This window comes from Thunnus albacares, chromosome 23, assembly GCF_914725855.1.
Source record: "Thunnus albacares chromosome 23, fThuAlb1.1, whole genome shotgun sequence".
Lineage (NCBI taxonomy): Eukaryota > Metazoa > Chordata > Actinopteri > Scombriformes > Scombridae > Thunnus > Thunnus albacares.
In genome coordinates, this window is record NC_058128.1 from 10,340,466 (window position 1) to 10,364,879 (window position 24,414).

Sequence of the window (24,414 nt, forward strand, 5' to 3'; positions counted from 1 at the left end):
ACCCTTCTTTATAGTTATGGACAACTCGTGCGAGACTGCGAATGATGTACGCAAAAGACCATGGCTCATTCACAATATACAGGAAGGTTGAATCACTCATGAGGGCACATTAACAAAAGGGCAAGTCAAACCAAGTGATGTCACTACATCCTGTTGGTGTAGATTTATCATAGTGTGCCGGATACATTTATTATATTTAATATAATAAGGTGGTGAAGACTTTCAACCAACTGTGCGCATAGGTGTACTAGCATATGACTGAACACACAAGTATGTATATGCAAAGAATTGGCACACAAGCACTGGATACCAAAGGTTCAACGTCTCTAGCACACACTCACAAAGCAGGATACATACAGCATGTGATTGTGTACTTGATACATTTGGCTTAAAATGCACGATTTCCTTCAGGAGTGCTTTTAACACCACCAGGTGTGCGATATGACAATTCTGCTTCCAAATAGGATGGATAACACTCACTTCAAAACAGGCAGTGGTGCACACAAACACACACACACTTCAAATTCAATTTCAACAATGTGGCCACAGGCAAAAGCAGACACCCTACCACTGTATCATGGACTTACAAGCTACAACAATCTTGTGGCCAGCTCAGCATTTGTGCTGCCCAGACTTACTGCTCGAATACCCAAATGGGGCACCTTTTAAGAAGTAAAACCCTATGCCCACAGGCTGTTGTCTCATGGTATTTCTACTGTGGAGATCAAGCGGAGAGCTCAATTGTTTCCTCAAAAGAAAACTCAAACCAATGTGTCTCAGTGGTTTCATCAATTTTCAGTCATTTATTGCTGTGCGCAGCTGAGCCGTTAATGGATGGCAGAAGAGTGATAGGCAACAAGGAAAAACAAATGGCAGCCCTTGAAGAAAAGTGTCTAGACGGTTAAGTCAGCAAAGCCATCTCGAGACAAAACGTGCATGTTAAAATGCATATGCGTGCACTCACAGTCTTGCCGGCACTTAACTTAATATACATTTAGTTTTACATTTTTACAAGACAACAGAGAAATATCTGCGTCTAACAGAGCGCTGACAGGTAATCACAACATGTGTTCGCTAATGGACAAAGAACACATGAGCAGTAATGAGGCAAAACAGAGATGATATCTTTCATAACAACAATTCAGATGCTATTACCTGTGAAACATCCCAATCTGACTGGTTAAGGGGTTTGTGGGATAGAAGGCTACCAAACATCTTATGCAGCAGTGTAACTAATTCCCAACACTATCCCTAAATTTGGTTCCCTCATTGTTTGTTAGTGTCATGTCACTTGAAGTGACCTTAAATGAAAAATGCCAAAATGAGCCATTGAAATACAGTGATGGGTTTCAAGTCAAAAATCATAATTTGCAGCTGGATGTCAAACAATGAGTGGCAGGAAAATGAAAGTGAAATCAATGTCTGCCTTGGGAAATTACCACTGTTCATCCATGTGTCAAGCCAATCCAATGTGTGTATGTGTGTGGGGTGAGGGGTTATTATGGAAAAAAAATTACCAGGCCACACACCAATAAACACAACTAGGGTGCAAGTGACCTAGACTGATGCCATCAATGCGACAACTGAGATGGAGAGAAAGAGAGAACACCAGTAGCAGGACTGGTAGGCAATGGCCTTTGTGCATCATGGATCTATAAAATTTCTACCAGCATACAATGACAAAACAACATGGAACAAATGCACAATGGGGGGGGGTGTAGGCAAAAACTCATGGGATGCACCTAGCAACTAAATGTAAAGATGACAGTTTTTAACATGTTGTGGACGTGAAATGGATTTTCTCTATGTGTATGTTTAAAAAATTAAAGAGCCCAGTGGATGGAGAGTAGGTTCACCATACATTTAGCATATTCCCTTGGTATCATGTAAAATTTTAAAAATGCATTGTATTATAAAACCACTGACATTCATCCCAGTATGAAAATATGTCACTGTATGTGTCTGTGTGTGGGGAAAATAATATGACCTTGGGGATCAGTCATGAATCCATCCCATGGATTCGCTGACACTTATTCTCTTACACAAAATATAAAAGGGGGGCAGTTATACACACAAGCTTAAAATCCTACCATCTACAGGAACTGACTTGTAAATGAGCTTATATCATAAAATCGCATTTGCTTGTGAAAAAACAACACACACATAAGCATGTCAGCATACTACTGGGAACGTAGAGTATTAAAACTGCAGCCTATCGACTTTTTTTTTTTTTTTTTTTTTTAGTGTTTGGCTCAGCAAAAGTAAGCAAAAGTGCTAGCTCCCAAACAAACCGTGCCTGTTCCATGCTGTGCGGATGTGCCAGTAACCATTACATAGTTGTCATCGGATTCAAATAAAAAGTATGCGTAGAACACATGCGTCAAAACACAGCCGAACTCATGTCAGCCGGATGTCTACCCTCTACCAGTTTCCTTTCCTACCCCTGCTCAAGGTAGGCCAACCATACCGGTTTTAATCCCCCAAAGCTATGTAGAAGTGCTAACATGCGAAAAGGGATTAAAAAGCAAAATAAGGCTGTGTGTGCATGTGTGTCTCAGATATGCCTGCATTAGCAAGATTTCACATAACAGCTAGGTGTAGAATAAAAGCACTCCCATGTAGCAGGCTCAGGGCATTTGGTCAGATTTAATTCATTCCATTACCAATGTTTCTAAGGATTATGTTTTTTTTTTAAATTTTAGATCAGTGCCACAACTTAACAATGCTTGTCATAGAATTGTCCACACCTGCACGTGACTAACAGAGTTTTTTTACATCCTTTAACGGTGACACATTTCCTAGTTGTACAGCGAGCGTGCCCCTCCTCTCTTCACTGACACCGTTATTTCCCTTTATGTGCGTTCACCCACACAAACACATGTTGCCATGCGTAGTGGTACTTTGGAGAACTCAATCGACATCCAACCCTCAGCTCTCCTTAGTGACTGTGTGGGAGGACTGGCTCTGATAGAATGGACTGCTGTGTTATTGACTTCAATTTAGAAAGTGCTGCCTGCTGCCCCCCCCCCCCCCTCCTCCTTTCATAGCCGGGACCCTGCTGGACCCCAGCCGCAGCCTACCTCCAGGGGATATCCCTGATTGCACTGCTACAGAAAAAAAAAAAAACGCATTTAAGCCAGGTCGCGAGGACTGGAGTTAAAGGGTTGATGGTGTGTGTAGTTTTAGGTTTACTTTTTCTTTAACCCATATTCCATTTCCACCTTTTTGCCTTTTCCTTTATTCCAAAATTATGCATTTTTCATATTGCTTCCTTCCTTTCTTGAGCGTTTCCATATTTCTTTAACAATAATATCAACCTCCACTCGAGCATTCGTTTCTCTACCTTCAGCCCTTTCAATTCTCCATTGTCTCCGACCTGCTTGGGTGGACAGCTGTTGAAGTGTTGTATTATTGGAGGTTGCAGGTACATCTGTACCAAACATTTGATGCTGTTCTGCGCTCATAGATTAGACACACTTAGCTTGGTTCCTCAAATCCCCGTATGGGGGAAAAAATGGCAGAGACAGAGGATATTACATGGGGAAAATAACTGGCTGGGAGGTAGTAGTCACATTAGTGAATAGACACACAAAATGCATCTCCTTTACACACATTGACTCAGACTCATTCTCTGCTGCTGCACGGTAAAATCTTTTATGACATGTAGAAGTTCAGGGCACAACCATGACCCTTTATAACTCTATAAAGTAAACTTGACTAGTGTGCGCCAGTAAGTTTCTTGTTATTATGCTCAAATTAGGGAGCAGATTGTTCATTTGAACACAGATAAGGTAGACAGGCAACTATCAGTAATGAAGTCCAATTTGGACGCATATTAGAAAAAGGCTCCATTCACAACCTACCTCCCGACTGCTTTCTAGCATTGGAAAGTAGTTTGAAATATTGTGTGGTATCCGTACGCAGATATCTGGCACAAGGTAAAATACACAGGCGGATAGATGAATAGGCTTACAAACATGGAACTGGGAAACCAGGATTATTGGCATGCACACACGCAACCTATATCTGGTCACAGTGCTGGCATAATCTGGGTGTGGCCAGGTGGATTTTATGAAAATGAAAAGCTGTTTCATTCCTTTCTTCCATCCCTGGGTCTGTGCAGTAACAGGCCCCAGTAAGGGACTAATCCGCCACTACATGAAGCTTGATGGAGATTCCGGGATTAACAGCTTCATAGAAATAACACAGCAAAGAGGGTAATTGTCACTATGATTTTAGGAAGAGGAGGATGTTTGAAGGTCAGGGGTATCATCGTGGGAGAGGAAAGGAAAGGTTACTACTCTGAATATAACACAAGGGGGTGTTTGTAATGAAGGTAAGTCAATCTGATGTGTGGTGGTTTAAAGTGGTCTACAGGTAAAGCAGGCATTTCGTATAAATATCTCAGCAGATATGTGGTTTCAGAGACAAAGGGCTTTTTGTAGTAGTAAATGAAATCCATTTACCTCTAGCAGCAGAGTATTCATGCTTATCATTGTCATTTGTTAGTATGCACAATAAATCACAGTTTAGGGTGACATTTTATCCTATAAAAACAATTAAGTGAACAGAGATAAGTAGAAGTAACAGAAAAGCCCGACATGGAACAACTGTCACATTTGCTGCACAGTAACAACTTGCTAGTTAGGAATTTTGTTTTGACCAAGCCAAGGACATAAAAGCAAAAGGAGGACAGGGAGGGGTGGATCCAAATGAAGATGGCATCTTTGCTCCCATGGAGCTAAAAGTCTGGAAGATTTAGCTGCCCTCTCTGCTGTGAATTACTATGTTTTTACCTTCACATTGCTCAGAGAAAGAGACATCCATTTCCTACGGCCTGGCAGTTGGCAAGGCAACATTGTGATGAACGCACATACTGGGATGCTCCATGAATTCTAATGAGGCCAGCTGACCAATGACGTGGCCGGGGCAAGACATGGGGAGTATTAGCATATGGTGAGAAAAAAATATAAAGACGGAAACATATACAGCTCATCATGTGTATATAATAACATTAATACCACTTGTTAAACAACACTTAATTAAAAATCCATTCATAAATATAAATGCAGTTGTAATTGGTTAAAAAAAAAAAGATTAACAAGCTTAAATATTGAAGAGGTCAAAGTAAAAACACTCATTTTTGCAAATATGCATATTTAGCCATCTTGGCTCATGCTGTTTGGGTTAACAGTGCTAACCTAGCAGTGTATTTCTTCTGCTTCCAGCTAACACAGAGCTAGGGCTAATCCCTGCTCTGGCAGCCAGTATGAACACAGCTCAACATAATGAAGCCCATTAGTCTGGAGACAATGGCTGCTAGTGAAGCTCAAACACTGAATAACACAGGATGGGAGAAAAAAAAAAAGTGAAAACGCTCATCTTTTACTGTGTTCCTTTAGTTGCCGTGACCTGATATTACCCTCATTTGAGAGCACACACCCTGTCACATAAAAATGCATGCTGAATGAGCAAACACAATTAACTTGAGACTGGCCTGCAAATAGCAGACCAAAGTTTAGAGAAGGAGAGTGAGGGCAAGATGACAGAGGAGGAGAGAGAGAGAGAGAGAGAGAAGGAAGGGAAAGAAGCAGACAGCACACTGAGAACTAAAGAAAAAGAGAAGGAAAGAAATGAGACAAAGAAAGTGAGCAGAAAGCATGACAGCTAAAGAAGAACAACAAAAGAGTGAAGAGGGCAAGAACAAGGAGGCAAAAGAAAAGAAAGGGGGACAAAGGGCAAGATGAAAGAGGGAGTGAGTGAGAGAAAAGAAAGATGTACAACTGAAAGACTGGATAACAGTAGAATTAAAAAAAAAAAAAAGTCTAGATTAAAAGCAAAAGAGGTAATTAAACCATTTTAACGTTGTGCCCCCAAAAAAACTCCACTTAAAACCACCGCATAAAAGGAAAAGGTCACAGGTATTAAATGTAGGATAATCTGAAAATATTAGTATTACAGTGTTAAATGGAGGCCACACAAGGTCAGTGAATCCAGACTAGTGAGACAGAGCAGAGTATCGAGATGAAACACGACTATTCATTCAACCTGGCCAGACGGAAGCCACTAATATACCCTATTATAATCTCTTGATACACTGACATATGATTGGTGTGTGTGTGTGTGTGTGTGTCTGTGTGTATGTGTGTGTGTGTGTGTGTATGATGAGAAAAATGATAAACAGAAAAAAAAAAAAAAAAATCTCTACCAAGCAGTTTAAGCCTTTAGTGGGACACTGATAGCAGCGTGTCTGCATGTGTGAGAGTGTGTGTGTGTACACGTAATCTCTTGCAGAATTAATTCCTGGAAATTGAAATGAAAATGGGAAAAGAAGTGTCTGTAGCAGGTCCTTTACCTCAAGGTCAGCATCATAGAGTTTTATGCGCGTGCATGCGTGTGTGTGTGTGTGTGCTTGTACGTTTAAGTACGGTAGACTGGAAAAATTGGTTGAGGATAAAATTGAGCCAGGGTGGGCACTGGTGAGCAATCGACCACTGGGACATTACTTAGAGGACAGACACACACACACACACCCAAATGCATATAATTTGTAATAGTTCACAAAGCACAAGGCAAGCCCAAAAATAGTGTGCCTCTTGTCTCCTTGAGAAAATATCTCTCTGTCCCTCTCTCTCTTGCTCTCTCTCTCTCTCACACACACAGAAAACCATATGTAGATTGCCGAAGGGCTTGTGCTGTAAATCCTTGATCCTGGCAATGGCAGAGGCAATGACATTATCATTAGATGTATCATTCGACTGTACATTCCTCTAATCCGATTGTCATTACTGCTGTACCATACTGCAGGCCATTCACCCAAATGGAACTAGTGACACGCACACACATGCAAACAGACACAGGCTGCTGACCTACATGTGACTGGCCGCAGCCCAGATTTGCTAGCACTCACCCCAGGGGATGGGTTCTGTACTGTTTGCATATACCCCTTGAACACACTGGCTGGCAAGCCACGCCGAAGTAGGTCATGCGGTACCCCCAAACTACACCCAGTGCCCTCCTGGCCTGGTACAGGGAGGCTCCGTAGAGCCTTTGGTGGAACGGAGAAAGCAGCGGTCAGGGGCATGGGACTGGCGTGACAGCGTGAAGGTCCCACATATCTGACAACTCATCAAGTCGTCATTGGTCAGCAAGTCCTGGAGGTAGGGCCTGACAACACTCTTCTTGTCAAGAGTGTGTATGTTACACTGTGAACATATGAGGCCACTGTTTGACCATGGTGTGTGACTACTATCCAACATGGACATACTGGCATAACTTAATCCTTGAAAGACACTCCAAATTAGACAGTTTAGATTCGACTTGAAATTCAGGTACAACCCCCCCAAAAAGGCCACTAGCTTGGAAAAGGTTTTCCTGGTTAAGCTCTTTGCCAGTCTCAGGAATGCCATGTGAGCTGAACACACACACACACTTATGCCAGACCTTGAGAAAACCTTGTCGTGATCACAGGGTTTTAAGCCATGTTGGCCATTCCGGGTCAGGATCAAACTCTAACGGTAAGGGTTGACCACTTTTGGTCAGTGGAGCATTATAGAGTTTGGCAGGACATGACCCAGGCTCCATCAGTAGTGAAAAAGCTGAGTGTCCACTGACAGACTGATATAGTGTGAGAATAGAAAAGACAGGAGAGTGAAAATAGACAGGATGAGGGCCAAGAGGAGAGAGCTACCCTGGCAGCGTATGGTCATGTTTCAGGTCAATGGATGATTTTGGTTAGATAGTAGTCTGGGATGTACTGTGCTGGGTGGGTAAAATACAACCTGAGCTCATTCTGGGTCACTTGCTCATCAAATGGTGGCACACCACACCTACAGAAGAGTGCACAGGCGCCATCTGACACAGAAAACTAGCCATGCCAGTATGCACGCTGTACTACATCTGATTTTTGTCATCAATAATCACACAGAGAACCACAAGCCTTTATTTGCAGTGGGCTTAGCAGACAACAGATCAATGAAATGCTGATGTAGTTTTGAGAAGCACCTTTGCTGCACATCCCGCGTGTTTATCATAACCTGCTGCTGCATGTGTTGCTTCGCTTGCACAGAGAACGCCGTGAAGAGGATGCAGTTGTGCAGCGCACCTTTGATATCACTCTACACATAGCCGCGGTCCTAGGGAATCCCTGTGGAAAGGAAAGGAAATAGCCTTTCTATCTTAACACAGGAAAATCCCCCCTATACTCCTGTGGCTGCCACCTCACTGTTACATGTGCTTCATTGAAGCCCATTCGTATTCAACTGCAGTGAAGTCAAGGAGAAAGTCTGTGTGTGTATATGTGTGTGTGTGTGTGTGTGTGTATAATATAGGAGTTGGCTCTAGTCTATACTCCTGTGCCGGTGGGAATAACGTACTGCGCTACAGGCAGTGTGACCTTTTCTAGCTGGCGTGCTTTCCCTCCTCCCTCTCTCTCTCTCTTTCACACACTTATTCTCTAGCTCAGACACAAACACACACACACACCTAGCAGCACTGTCACAGCTAGCTTTACCTACCATCAATTACCCACACTGCTTCCTAGTTTAATGGACATGAGGCTTGTACAAATCACTGAAGATAGAGGGGTGATGGGACAGTAGGGTGCGTTTGTTTTGCCTCTTCTCCTGCGGCAGGAAGGTAAAGCATGTCTTGTTTTCTCCTGTTTGCCTTCCTTAACGTGACCTTTATGGCTGTATGCTTCCTGGAGCGACAGTTTGTGCTCAAATTGAGGGTTAAGGCCTGCCTGTTTAGAGTGCTCTAAGTACCTGCAAAAGCATATGTGATGGAGGGGAGATGGAGAATGGATAAAAATACAAAAAGGTGTAGACAGAGAGCAGTAATGTTGCTCTGTCTGTACTTTCTTGTACATTTTCAGTATTCAAATGAACATATTTTTTCACTTTACCATCTCACTTATTAAATCGTCCTCCGCTCATGATTTGAATGAAAGCATCTTTCTGGATGAAAGCATCTTTCTGTTTATCTAATATATGGTATTAAAGTAACCTTATCAAATTCTTCTAAATCTAAACTTTTATGTCCATTGCACTGAAGAGAGAAATGGAGACAGTTTAAATCTCACCACATGCCCAAAAAAAACAAAACTGAAGAAGGGAATCGGTGACATACACAGTAAAAGTTACAAAAATGGATGCAAATGTGAGTTTGCTGGAATGAGATTGTACACAAAAAAAAATAGACAGTCAGAGATGAAGTAGAGTGACACAGTGACGGACCGAGATTGAGCAGAGAAGGAAAGACAGTGAGGACGGGGGGTGTAGTGGGTGGGGGGAGTTAATGCACAAAACACACTGCATCAAACCAAAGCACTGCTCCAAGCAGGATGCGTCAGCAGTCCATTCATGTTCCTCTATTTTCCACTAAAGGACAAAACAAGAAGAGTGAGAGAGTAAGGAGAAATAAAGTGAAAGAAAATCAAAAGATAAAAAAAAAAAAAGAGTGAGAGAGCAGACAAGGAAAGGGAAAGACAGAGGGCATCATGAGAGAGAGGGGAAGCGAGAGAATGAGAGAAACAGTGTTCCATCTGTCTGCCTTTGCCACCACAGAAATGCTGGAAAGCTTTGCCAGACTCGTTCGAAAGGCTGGATTATTGCTGGGCAGAGAGGGGTTAAAATCTGGTTGTTGTGGGGATGCCACTGTCCATCTCTGCCTTTTGCTTGGACAGCCTGTCTATTCCCCTAAGCCACACAAAGCCCCAGAAAGCCACAGAACAAGAGACTATGAGCATTAAAAAAGAGAGCAGAGGACAGCAGGAGCAAACTGGTTTTTGAAGAGGTAGATCTCTAAAAAGGTCTGAGTGCTTTGAGCTCACCCAACTACCTCAGGACACTGCAGAGAGCGGGAGGGAGGCAGAGAGAGAGAGAGAGAGAGTGTGAGAGAGCGAGTGCGAGAGAGTGAGAGAGTGAGAGAGAGAGAGAGAGAGAGAGATCCAAGCCGGCGCACGCTCTCTCTTTTGCTGCTACAACGGATCCTTTCCACATCGACGCTACTGTTAACGTCACGCCTGTAAGCCGCGCGCTCACCCAGCGCTTGCCTTCGCTGTCTTGCTCCTCTCCCCAGTCGGACGCTGCATCAGCGAGGAGGTGCTGATCACCACGAGGAGAGGAGGAAAAAAGAACTGGAAAACAAGAAGATAAAAGAAACAAGCCGGAGAGAGGAAGGAGAAACTGCGCACCACCCCTCCTCCCTCTAACCCACCTCGATCAACCCAGCTACAACACCCCCACTCCTCCCAGCACCCCCTTCCATCCCCCACCCCACTCCCCCTCTGAAGAAATTGACGGATTATTGGGAAGTGCACGGGAGGCAGGCTGCAGCTGCTGCTGTGTGTGCTCGCTACTGCTGCTGTGTGCTTCGCAGGGATGGTGTGTGTGCGTTTGCAATTGCTGCTGTCGCCACCGCGGCTGCCGAGGCTGGAGTGTGTGGCTAGTTAAGAGGAGGAAGAAGATAATGTTTTGTGTTTGTGTCGCCTAGCCTTTTTCGACCCCCGCCGAGCACTCCAGGAGGAAAAAAAGACAAAAAGAATAAGAAAAATCAAGTGGACACGACGCCACATTGAGAGGGGGAGCAAAGGAGAGAGAGAGAGAGAGAGAGACAGAGAGAGAGAGAGAGAGAAAGAGAGAGGGAGAAGGGCTGTCAGACTGATCAACCAACCAACTGATTGACCACTAAAAAGTGAACTGAGGAATACAAAGAGGAGGGGGTCTGCCCCCCCCCACCCCCAGCTTGTCAATCTCCTTTCCTAACCATCGCCAACAAAAGGCAAAGAACATTGGAAAGGACTGTGGAATTTTCATTCAACCTTCCCCAATTCCACCCCCACCTATCTCCCTATTTTTGTCCCTTCTGCCTTGGCTTTGGGTGCACAAAAAATTGTGCGTGTGTGTTTGTGTGGTCGCCTGTGCTATGGAGACCTGGGTAAGGTGTCTAGCAGGGGGATCAACTGTCGGATTCCAAGGACAAGCAAGAGAAGAGGAGCCGACAGCAAGAAGCAAGCACGGGAGCACTGCTGCTTTGGGAGCCTGACTGGATTCCTATCTACAATCTTTTTTCTTTTCTTTTTTTCCTGATCAACAAGGAAAGGGAGAAAAAAAACACTCACAAAAGGGCCTTCGAACCTTTCTATTTGGATGTGTGGATTTACAAAAGGGCTCATCTTGGTTAAGCTCTTTGGCATTGATACCTGTTTTGACAGAGCAGATATAAAAAGGCTTTCTTTGCTGCTCTTTGGATATACATACATCTGATCTGAATACCACAGCTCTGTCTGATTGCAAAAAGGAGGGAAGCTATATATCTCAGTTCAAGGACCTGTAATAATAACTTGAGGTAGGTGTCTAGTGTTTCAACCCCTCTTTGCATCAATTTGTAACACCCTACCCTCCCTTCTGTCTTGTAATACGGTTTTTGGTTGCTTGATTTACCATCATGTCCTTCTCATATACACATTTCAGAAAAGCCAGCCCTCTCTACCCTCTCCTCTCCTTCTGCCCCTGAGCACAGTGGAAATAAAAGCATTGCTTAACTGAGGATAGGTCAAGTCCTCTTGCCCCTTTAGCAAGCATCCAAAACCCACATTCTCCCCTTGTCCTCTTCAGTTTCCTTTACCTCTTTACTCTGGTCCCCTTAACACTACTACTAGCCAACCAGCTACTTTCCCTGTCCCCAAAGCCCTCAAACACCCCCATCCTCCCCCCCAGATGATGCTGAATTATGAACGTGCCACATCATGAGTCTCCTGGGGCGGGTAGCTGTGCATCGTGCCAGGAAAGCCGCCCTGCTCTGTGTAGTCTTCCTGATGGCGCGAGCGTGGAGCAGCGCCTCCCTGGCCTTGGCAGGGGCGGCGGTATCTCAAGGACCCCAGGGCTGTCCACCGCAGTGTTCCTGCAGTAATCAGCAGGGGAAGGTGGTGTGCACCCGACGTGGCCTCACTCGTGTGCCCCCTGGCATTCCTGCCAATACGCGACACCTCAATCTAATGGAAAACGCCATCGAGGCGGTGCAGGCTGACTCTTTCCGCCACCTGCACCACCTTGAGGTGCTCCAGCTTGGGCGAAATGCCATACGGCAGATTGAGGTGGGCGCGTTTAATGGACTAACCAGCCTCAACACACTGGAGCTGTTTGACAACCGGTTGACGGTGGTGCCCAGTGGGGCCTTTGAGTACCTGTCTAAACTAAGAGAACTGTGGCTGAGGAACAACCCAATTGAGAGTATCCCCTCCTACGCCTTCAACCGGGTGCCCTCCCTCATGCGACTGGACTTGGGAGAGTTAAGGAAACTGGAGTACATCTCAGAAGGAGCTTTTGAGGGCCTACAAAACCTCAAGTACCTCAACCTGGGCATGTGCAACATAAGGGGTGATATGCCAAACCTGAGTCCCCTCAAGGGCCTGGAGGAGCTGGAGATATCTGAAAATCACTTCCCAGAGATAAAGCCAAGTTCCTTCAAAGGCCTGCGCTCCCTGAAAAAGCTATGGGTGATGAACTCACAGATCACAGTGATAGAGCGCAATGCCTTTGATGACCTATCTTCACTGGTGGAGCTTAATCTCGCCCATAATAATCTGAGCGCTGTGCCACATGACCTGTTCTCACCGCTCAGGTACCTGGTGGAGCTCCATCTCCACCATAACCCTTGGAACTGTGGCTGTGAGGCTGTATGGTTAGCACGCTGGCTAAGGGAGTATATCCCTACTAACTCCACTTGCTGTGGACGCTGTCACTCACCTGCCAGCATGAGAGGTCGACAGCTGGTTGAGGTGGACCGAGGTGAAGGAGCTGCAATCCAGTGTTCTGCCCCATTCATTGCTGATGCACCAAGGGACTTGAACATCTCAGCAGGACGAGTGGCTGAGCTTCGCTGCCGCACAGCCCCAATGTCTTCAGTGCGCTGGCTCCTACCCAATGGGACTATCCTGACACATGCCTCTAGTCATCTGAGAATATCAGTCCTCAATGATGGTACCCTTAATTTCTCAAATGTCTTGGCAGCAGACACGGGCACTTACACCTGCATGGTGTCCAACGCAGCTGGGAACTCTAATGCCTCGGCCTACCTCAATGTGAGTGCAGCTGAGCTTAATACATCCAACTTGAGTTACTTTACCACAGTGACTGTGGAGACCTTGGCGCCAACCACGGAGATGTCCAAACCTAAAACGACCACAACCCCAGGGGCTGGAGGAGGAGGGGTAGGCCTAGGGACAACAACCACAACTGCCTCTCCCTCCGTCTTTCAGCCAGTCTTCATCTCCACACCAACTGTGCTGCTGCAAAGCACTGACAGCCCACCAGGTGCAGTCAAGCCATCTGTGGTACCAGGAGTCAAAGGTGCCACTGGCAAGCCTGGCAAGTCTGGCCCAAGTCTGGATGAAGTGATGAAAACTACCAAGATCATAATAGGTTGCTTTGTGGCAGTTACACTGCTGGCTGCTGTCATGCTCATCGCCTTCTACAAATTGAGAAAGCGCCACCAGCAGAGAAGCACAGTGGCAGCTGCCCGCACTGTGGAGATTATCCAGGTGGATGAGGAGGACCTTCCACCACCAGCGTCTGCAGCTCAAGAGGCGGCTCTTACATTGCCTGAAATCCGGGACCATAACAGCATACACAAACTGGACTTTATCAGCCACAAGACTGACTACAGCTTTCACAAACCCAAGGCTGAATACAAACACCAGCCTGATTTCACCCTTCACAAGCCGAAGGCTGAGTATACCACATATAAGCCAAATATGGACTTCAGTAGCCACAAATCCATCCCAGACTACAGCACTCACAAATCTACACCAGATTTTAGCCTTCATAGACCAAAGCCTGACTTGAGCCCATTTAGACAGGAATATAACACTCACAAACCTAAAGCAGAATACAGCCAATTTAAACCGGACTTTGGCACTCACCCAAAAACTAGAACGGACTACAGCCCTTTCAAACCAGATTACAGCACTCATCCCAGGCAGAAAACTGACTTCAGCCCATTCAAACGAGATTACAGCACCCAACCAAAACCTAAACACGACTACAGCCCATTAAAATCAGACTACAACACACAGCATAAATCTAAGGCTGAATACAGTCCATTCAAGCCCGACTATGGCACTCACCCAAGACCCAAACCTGATTACAGCCCATTTAAGCCTGACTATAGCACTCAACCTAAACCCAAAATGGACTACAGTGCCCAGAGATCGAAAACTGACAGTACCTACAAACCCAAGGACCCTTACGCCTCTCATAAAACTGCAACTGATTACAGCGCCTTCAAGACCGACTTCAGCCCCCATAAAGCGGATTACAGCGCCTTTAAGTCTGACTTTAGTCCCCACACTCAGAGACCTAAACTTGATTACAGTCCACACAAAGTGGACTACAGCCCCCATAAGGTGGACTACAGCACTCTAAAGCCCAAATATAACACCTACAAACCAACTGGCCATGGGGCTAAATGGACAGACAACAATGTTGGGAACTCTCTGCCTCGAACCTTGCCCAGCACCATCACAGCAATGGCTGAGCCCTTTGTCATAAAAACTCACACGAAGGAGAAGGTACAGGAGACTCAGATCTAAAAAGGCCCCAAAAAAAGGCTCCCAATCCTTTCCCTAGATCCCTTGCTCCTGCCCACCCCAGTCCCACACCCCCTCCGTCCTTTCCTCCTAAAATCATGCAATAGAATGCACAACAAAAAAAAGGACAGGAACTACTTTTTGTACAGAGTGCAAACTTAAAAAGACTGATGATTTCTTGTTGTACATGCTTATAAATAAATATATATATGGACAAATTGAAACTACCATGGGCTGGTGATAGAGAAACATATATTAAAAAGAAATTGAAACTATTTTCTAACTTGTAACTTCTATTTAAAACAATGAGTTGTTTAAGATGCTGTCTTGACTTTGACAAATGAGGGTAGTCTTGTTTTAAAAAGGGGCATTCTGTGTGATTTTTACACCGTGCTACAGAGAATGCAGTGATAAGAAAAATATTTATACAGAGAAGACTTTCTTTAACAAAAACCGAAAAAAGGTCAGTGTCGATCTTTACAGGTTAATCTTGTAAAAGCACCAAGAATTTGTACTGTGCCAAATGTTATAAATGCAATAAAAAGGATTTTTGGAAGAAAAAAAAAAAGGAAGTATTAGAGAGAGATGTTTTTTTCCTCTTTTCTTCTCCTGGCGTATACTGTAACGATCAGCCAAATGCTTTAGACACTGCAGTAAGACGCTGCAGCTATACTTTAACCCTGCATGTGCTGAATGACTCAGGCAGAATGATTCACAGTGCAGAGGTGGATGGTGCTCTCTCAACATCTCCAATTATTATGTTCTTTACGTGTAAGGGAAGAGTTTGTTCTGATCACCATCATTGAGTGTCATGGTGCTTCATCAAAGTGTGGCTGGTCAAAAGCATGTTTTCAATCTAAATTTTTAAGTTCAACAAATGCATTAAGATGTTAAAAGCTGAAGGAATGGTGTGTCCCCAAACTAGCAAAGACATGCAATGACATCATAAGATTTAATGCTAACTGAAATGCTCATTACACAACGCTTTTCACAGATGTGAGCGTAGCTCTTTCTCTACATTATAGGCTGATATTATACTGTATCTAATGGGTGAAAAAAGGTGATAAATTCAGGTGAAATACTGTTTGGTGTTTAGACTATCTTGCACTTTGCCAAAATATAGATCCTCATTTCACTTTTCATTGCACTGCCAGCTGTTGTGCCTTCATCAATCAGTATGGGGGCTTTTTATGGTGACAAATGCATTCAGGTCTTGCTGTTAACTGTACATTTTTCATCTTCGACAATATCACCCCTCTTAATCATAATACAGCCTCACAGTTCTCTGCCTAACAAAGAAAGATAACATACAACATACACAGTGGTTAGTAAGCATGCAGTAGATATATGCCAGTTTGTTTTAGGAAACCACAGTTAAAAGGATTGAAGACTAAGTGGTGCTGTTGCCGTTTTTTCTACTGTCACTCTTTCTACTGTCTCTCTTCTCTTATTTAATCACAAAATTGGGGACAGTGTCTTCAGCACTCTGGTTTATTTAGACGAAAAAAGCAAGAAAGGCAGTGTGAACTACCATGGGAGTACACATAAGTAAAGAACAGATTATATGACTGAAGAAGCAATGTGTGGGTGACAGATGACAAAGAGAATACTACAAAAGAACTCCATGGCAGTGACTGAAAGCTGTGTGGACTATAATTGTCACAGCAAATATAGATATTCCCTTCTCATTAACCCCTATAAAGCTGCACAATCCTAAAATAAAAATAATCTGAAAACACAGTAGCTAGCCTCTAGTGATGCATGACTTCATCATATCCATGGTTGAAGGCCTGTGCGGGCTGGCAAAGCTCTGGCGTAGTAGTGTAGTTGACGACACTATTTATGCAACCAGTAACAAGGGTGGAGAATGGACAGCTGGTTAGGGAGTTTTTCTCTCCAACACTGTAACATTTTGATCTATGTGACAGATGTAAAACAGGGCGAGCATTTGAATAAAAAAAAGGGGAGAGGGGTTGACATGGTGCATCACAAAAAAAAGAGTGTAGAGGTTAGCTGAGAGGTTGTGATGTGTTTAACCTGCAGTAGAGGCTGTCAGAAGAGGAGAGTGATATGTGTGTTTGTGAGGGTGACAGTCCAGCTCGGAGAAATTAGGAGGTGACAAAGAGAAGGAGAGAACGAGACAGAGTAAGAGATGGAAGTTAAAGAGAACCACTGAAAAGGGAGAGCAGGCACATTATGCAAGTTATTTTTTTAACGTTTAATTGTTTTAGAGCATATCTAGTGCTTGGAAACGTGTCAAATCTTGTAGAGTAAGACAGCATTAGTTTTAAATGTATAATTCAAATGTCCTCTAACATTGTGCTACATTACAAGGTGGGGACGGATATAATGATCCTAATGAAGAGAGACTACTTCTGGAGTAAGAACAGGGATGGCACAGTCGTGCTTCAAACACGGGCAGAAAAAATATATCAGAGGAAAATAATTTCACCACATAAAAAAGGGAAAGGGTAAAATGTTCTTCCTGAAAAAAAAAACTTGTGGAAGCTGCACACTGGATTCTATGTGCGAAGGAAGGAAAGGACGTCTGGCATTTAAGATAGTGAAGGACAGAGAGACAGATAAGGGAAAACTTTTTCTTCCAACCAAAAAGCAATACATAAACAGCATTTTTCGGTCGATGAAGAAGTGTGGTAACATACGAAGTGGTCATGACTTTATCAGTGCCTTTTCAAAATCAGAGTTCTACTACCCTCCAACAACTGACACTGGATTGGGGTAAAAATAACCTACTGCAGTGCACCCAGGGCCGTCGCAACTGGTCACTTAGGCAAATATCAGACATAATCAAATCAACTAAAGCTCTTGCTATTCTCACCTTCTTGTAATGCATGTTAATGACTCAGCCTGCATTTTAAAACATTAAACATTTTCCGCAGATGCGAGAATGAGCTGGATAGATCAGATATGCATTTCTGTCTGCATTTGTCAATGTATGTGTGTCTCCTTGTGCCAGCTATGTTTTTATGTTGTATGTTGGGTTACATCAAACAAGGAGAATAGAAAGAATAAGAGCTGCATGGTGCAGGAGTGGTAAAACATGGCGAAGATAATTGAGAAGGCATCAGGAAAAAGTGAGAGTAAGGTGATCAGTCTAAACTTCACATTTAAAATACCCATTTCATACTGCACTGACCATTTGTCACTACGCTGACTCATACCACCAACACCATGCCTTAGTCTCCCACTCCTGTTTTTTACTCACAATTGTTTTGATAGCATAGCTATGCAAAGGCAGACAGCAGATTCGCAATTGTCTCTAATGTGAAGCATGTGAGAGGACTGTTCAAACAAGTCAAAAACAAAAAGGTATCACTACTGTATGCACTGTAGTATCTAAATTGATTGTGTAAATGGGTTAGATGGCTCATAAACAGTTGTATGAACAGATGTAGGAACTGTATTAAGCATTAAGCTGTGTTATGGCATTCTTTCGTAAGCTTGGCCATACTGTATTGTATTTGTCTGTGACTCACTATGGGTATAGCAGGATGGGGTTTATACTACACCATACTGCTCAATACCAAAGTATGTTGTGCTATGCAGTCACATACAACGCTGCACTGTGCTATAAAAGGCTCTGTCATACTAATCAGTCAACATGGCTACAGGGTCATCAATCAGCCAATCAGCTGGCCAGTCACTGAAGGGCCCGTCTCCATGGGAAACACTCCTTCCTTCCATCCCTTCCTCCTCCGTGTCATGGTTTTTTTTTTCTGTCTGTGTGCTTCATTAGCAATCATGAAGCCATTTGAAAGAGGAAGCAAGGCAAGATGCACCTATTTACCCACAGCTCACAGAGCCTGGAGAAGGGAGAGAAAGAAAAGGATGCAAAAACTGGAATAAGAAGAGGGAGGAAAGAAAGTGGTATTGAAACTGACAACATAGGAAAGTAAATGTAAGTGGGATGAAAGCAGTTAGGGTCAGAGAAGGGACTAGATCTAAGAGTAAACAGCGATAGAAAAAACAAGATGTGGACAGAAAAATGTAGCAGAGCTGGATAAGGTAGCTGATGAAAGATAGTGTTTCTGAGAGACTAAAACAACTAGATATAAGAGCTAGAAGAGAGAAGTGAAGGAGAAAGGAAATGAGGGAGAGAATGAGGCTGTAAGTATGGAGGAAGAGAAAAAAAAGAACAAAAATTGATTAAAATACAATGGAAAAGAAGGGGAAAAAGAATGCGTACAGATACCAAAAGAGGGGAAAGCAAAGCAGTGAGAATGAGAGGAAGAGAGAGCAAAGGCGCTTGGGAAAGGAGTAAGCAGAGCAAATGTGATGCAAGAGTGCCAGCTACAGATGGAATGGGGGATATATAGCCTGGCCATCATGGCTCCCGCATGATTGGTGAATGGCCTGGACTGCACCACGAGGGGTGTGGTGATGGGGGGAGGGGGGAGGAGGAGGAGGAGGGGGTGGATTGACAGTGGTGTTACCATAGCAGAGTGCAGCAGATAAGAAGTGCTGATACCAGTAATGGACAGGACCACTGGGGGTACTTGAGGGAGGGAGACCGGTGAATATGAAGGCAGAGAGGATAGGAGGATCAAGAGGTCAGCACAAATGGAACTGCAGGGACGATAACTGCCACACTGCAACCGTGTGCATGCCTATGTGTTTTCAGTGTGATCAAGAGGACACTGAATTTTATAGGTCAAAGCCCTTAAAACCAGCAGCAAAAAAACAACACTATGCTTTTTTCCCCCCTCCATTCAATTTAAAGGAGAAGTTCATTCTGATCTTATAGGGTTGTTTGGACAGTTGCAAACCCAATTATTGTGATTTAATCTGTTAATTAGATTCTTTTTTTCTCCTTGTAAATTACCAGGCACTGAGGCGCAGAAGATGGTTAAAACAAATTGTTATTTCATTTGAATGACCTAGACCAATAGGCATTATAATCTCAATTGCATCAGCTCATTTATCAACCAGATCCACACTTGTCAGTACAGCAAAAAGAATGTCCATCTTTAATGTTGAAACATCTTCTGCTTCCACCAAAGTGGTTCTATTTCACATTGTTCTAATCGGTGTGTGTGTTAAAATATATATGACAGTGTTTATGGTAGAATTATTAATAATTAATTGGTCAGTCAGTTTCCATTAAAACATACCACACAGTCAGCATAATAATATTTAGACATTACTGACAACTTGGTTCCATTCATGCAGGTGTTTTATGCAGTAGAACCTAACGAGGACTTAACATACAGTTAAGATTACTACACCATCTTTGAATAGAGCCTGGCGTGTGGGCTTGCTGCAAGAGGTTTTCTATACAGCAAGGGTAAAAGGTGCTTATTAGCCCATTTGTTTTTTTCCCCCACATGATACATGCACTTATAGCCCTTTCCGTTGATAAAATAATGGGTTAGACTTTCTTTGAGTGCCGTGCATGTTGAGTTTGATGTAATTCAAGTTTTTCAGGCTGCAAGTTGTGCATAATTATAATGTTTAATCTGTGAAAGTCTGTTTGGATATGAGGTAAATATGGACAAGTGTAGTGGATGCAGGAGCAGCAATTATGAGTGGCAGTATTATTTCAATTTATGATTCAGATACTTGATTTACTTGGATTACACTGCAAATTAGCCAATTTAAACTGCTTGAAGTCATCATGCATTATGTATTTTATTACCTTTTACGATGTATCGGCTATTGAGAGTTGACACAGCTGATCGACTGACGGAACAGCTTAAAATCTGCATCACTAGTTTATGCTACAGAGTGTGTGCACTACAGGGTGCATGCGTTAGGATTTTGGTGTGTGCACTAGCAGTGTGCTAGTGGAGCAGACAGGAAGCTATTCTAAGCAGGCCTGGGAGCATGCTGCCTTGTGAGTCAACATGAGTCAGGGCCAGAGAGTTCTTTGGCCCCAGTGTCAAATAAAAGGGACTGGATGGGATACAGAATTCAGATGTCACCCTATTTTAAATATTTGGCTTTGTCATTTTGTCTTTGCTGATTAAATAAATAACCCATTCTCTGCTGAGTATATAATTTATATACATTGCATTAAACATATTAGTTTAGAATATCAAGGCACATAAATTTGGGAAAGGTGAGGAAATTCAGGAAGATGTTGGTGGATTGAAAACGGTAAAGGCAGGTTGACATTTACTGGTGCATCTGACTTAAACCGTGTGGAAATGGATGTAAATAGCCATATTCAGTGACCAGCTGGTGGTATGATTTGTTGTTAGTGGGGTCAACAGAGGCGGAGGAAAATTTTTCATCACAGTATACTGTTGGCATTGAGCCCAGTACTATCAAGGCTTTAGTGTAGAATAGGTGCATGCTAACAGATTTTGCTGCTAATACAGAGACAGACCGAATGGAAGGTGGGTTGTGTGTGTATGTGTGTGTTATTTTTGCCATGCGGAGGACCACTCGAGTGTGTTATTCCCTGTGTGAGACGAACTTAATTGCCATTTTGGAGGGTGAAAAACATTCCTGTGTTTTCTTAGCAACCAGAGACGATGAAGCCTTATTTTTATGATCTCGTCCAGTATTTGAGGCCGAGGTGTGTGTGTAGTAAATTATGTCCACTGAGAGCAGCGAACGGGGGACTGACACATACATGAGGAGGAGGTGTTGAGGTTTTTGTGTGCTCGCAAACAGAAATAAAGACACACACACACACACACACAAGAGCAAGCACATATACACAGAGTGAAAAAATGAAGCTATTGACCATTAACTTCACTGCTTTTGTTGAGATTTACAGCCTGAAGAGAAATCATCATCCCAGACGCAGCAACACTGAGGACGCTGTGTTCAGGATCAGCCGTCATTCACTCACAAACATACATAAAAACACAAACAAAAGAGAATATATCTAAAACTGCACAGTTCAAATCCCTTAAATGCTGTGTTTGTGCTGATATGGACTATGTTTAAGCACAATGAGAGGTTGCTGCAGCTGAAGCCAGCTTTAGTTACATACAATTATAAATATTACAAAAGAAAACAGGGTCGAGATGGAAAACAGTGGACCCATCCTTTGACAATACAGTTTCCAAATCCTTTGCATCAAGCCTTTCGAATCTCTAGCTACAGAAGCAGCAATAACTCAACAGTATACTGTAGTAAATACAGGTTACTGAAGCGACTAGAGTGTGAAACCTCCCTCACTTCCTGTGATTTCGTCAGCCAACCAGACACTTGCATCCAGAGTCCATGATAAACAAGAAAGCACACAAAACAAGGGTGTTGATAAGAAAACCTTATGCTGCATGTACAGATTAAGGAAAGAGAGTTAAAATGAAGCCTTTCATCCTTGATATTCCATGAAACAAGCAGGGCGAGTTTTTTTTAGGGTTACAGAAAGGGTTCTGGTGATTTCATCTTTTCTAGGATGAGAATGAGTGTAATGGCCTCCTGCATCGCTAAAGAAAGGAAGCAGAGATAAAAAGACCAAAAGACCAATGTAAGGCAATTAAGCAAGGTGGATAAACAAGAACGACACATTATCTATGATACCCTGATTTAGTATGTCAGAGGAGGACAACGGTAGAGGGAAAAGGGTGCATGTAGAGAGAGAAGTGGGCAACAAAAGGAGAGTGAAAAAGATGGGCAAGACGTGTGTGGGGGGAAAAAGGAGCAATAAAGACAGGAATGTGGAGAATTGAAAAGGTGAACGCGATAGATAAAAAGCCCCTATCTGACACATTAAGGAGAGATCCGTATTCGTTCTGTACAAACCGTAGGAATCGTGAATTTACACCGATGTGGACTTCCAAGATAACAAGCAGTGTGCTAATGTCAAAGACTTGCTGAGAAAATGGGCACCGCTGAGCACAGAATGGCACATGAAAGCAACGTCAAGATGAAAGCTTTGACGAGCTGCGTAGAGCATCCTTGGGTTGAAACGCAGTTTTCATGGGGTGGCGGAATTATTCAGCCGCTGCAGCAAACTGCTGTGTGTGTGTGTGTTTAAGTGTGTGTGTGTGCATTTGGGTCAGCAGTGATTTTTTTTTTTAAAAAGATCAAACAAATCAATAGCCGACCTCTGTTTGCAGTGAACGAGTGAAGCCTCGCTGCATTCTAGATAGTTTTTTTTTGCCCCAACTGGAGTATTTATTATTTAGCGGGGGGGGGGGGTGGGGGGGTATTTGTCAGGCTGTTTCATTACTTAATCTAAGTGGTATAAAACATGGATTCAACTCCCGGATACTCAAAACAGAGAGGGAGGGGAAATAAGCTTAAAAGCTGTTTTTATGAGGCGGCAGGGTCCAGGCGCTGATCCCAGCCACAAGTTTTAATGGATCCCAAATAAACAGTGTCTCCAAAAGGGCTTGCTTAAAATACAGTCCTTACTTAATAGAAAAGGATGTGGGTTTGCTGGCAGATCTAAAGGCAGCAGTGAGATAATAAAGACTGTTTGTAAACATTTAGTTCATTCCTTTTTTTTTTCATTCCCCCCTTAATTCTGACCTCAAATAAATCTAGTTGGATTTTTATATATTTAGTTATTGTCGGATTTCCAGTGGTTTTTGGGTCAAGACCCTTTGTAATAAAACACTTGAAATACAGATGACTATATGAAAGAGCTTGTACATGAGTGACTGCAGGTGAGCCTGTGCCAGTCTAACTGTGCCACCTCCGCATAAAAAACTGATCAAAGCGTATGTCATCCGAGGAAACAGACAGCAGAGAACATTTAAATCCAGTAGCTGCTTATTAATGTCAGACAACACTAAAACTTTAACTTTGTAAGATCTTCTAAAACTACACTGGGACTACCTAAGAAGTGCGTCATTTAGAAACAGAGGAGGAAATTACAAAATATGAACGTCTAGCTCTAGAGAGGGCTTAAGGCTCCGCTTTGAGAAAAGGATCGGTGAATTTAATTTTCTAACACGATTACAATGGAACCGATCCTCCGGTGTCAGGACGGATCTCGTCATATTAGAAATAATAGTAAGTCTACAGCTACGTCAGGTATAAAGATGTATGCGTCAGGATGGATTTGTTTCCTGTGCTTTTATAAAAAAAACGGCAGATTCATTGAACGATAATTGTTTTCAGGGCCGTGCGAATCATTTCATCACAAAGAAAATTTCCACAAAAAAGGTGAATCAGAGGCTCTGCGTAGCCCCGAGCTGAGTGTGACCTCGTCGGCCCGGCTGATACACGAGTACCTGCCCGACGGGGGAGCCGATAATTAGACGGCCGGTTATACTGTTCTTCTCCCCTCGACGATATCGCGTCCCTCACTCCCGACTAATTAAACTCAACCAGACACATCAAAGACGTACGTATGCATGCGGGCTTATGTTTGTCTATCAATCATTATTATTATTATTTTGTTGTTGCACTAACTTGCCTCCAAACCAAGTTGTGAGCCATAGTTGGGAATGTACTCTAAGAATGTAAACATCAGGGACTGTTGCCACGAGACAGGGACTGGTGCAAGAGTATTGAGAGGGAGTAGACGAGCAAATCAGGGATATGATAAAGGAAAAGAAGAAAATACGGCGAGGGTAGACAAAGAAAGGTGGCTCTGGGTTTATAATTGGTGGGAGAGAGGAGAGGAGAGGAGGAATAGACGAGTCTCAGGGTAGAAGAGACTTGGCAAGCGTACACCCTCCCACTCTGTTGGCAGCAGAGGCACAAACTGTTTGCTCACAGCAGTACATGCATCTATTAGTATTGTTCCAGGAGATAATAACTCAGTGAGAGCGTGTGTGTGTGCGTGTGTGAGAATGTACATGTGTGTCAATTATCTGCGAAAAAAGTGGCAAACGAGTTGCGATGAGGTGGCAGACGAACAATATGGAGCAGCCGTATAAAATCTATGCAGA

The 24,414-nt window shown here is 43.4% G+C and overlaps 2 protein-coding genes across 3 annotated transcripts in view; one reads left to right on the forward strand and one right to left on the reverse strand.

Moving 5' to 3' along the window:
* snd1 (staphylococcal nuclease and tudor domain containing 1) overlaps positions 1 to 24,414 on the reverse strand; it is a 180,304-nt gene that overhangs the window by 83,783 nt on the left and 72,107 nt on the right. The window lies entirely within an intron of this gene.
* Positions 9,966 to 15,148, forward strand: lrrc4.1 (leucine rich repeat containing 4.1). Its single transcript, XM_044343637.1, has one exon. It carries the CDS (start codon positions 11,750 to 11,752, stop codon positions 14,591 to 14,593), a length of 2,844 nt encoding a protein of 947 aa, XP_044199572.1. The 5' UTR covers positions 9,966 to 11,749; the 3' UTR covers positions 14,594 to 15,148.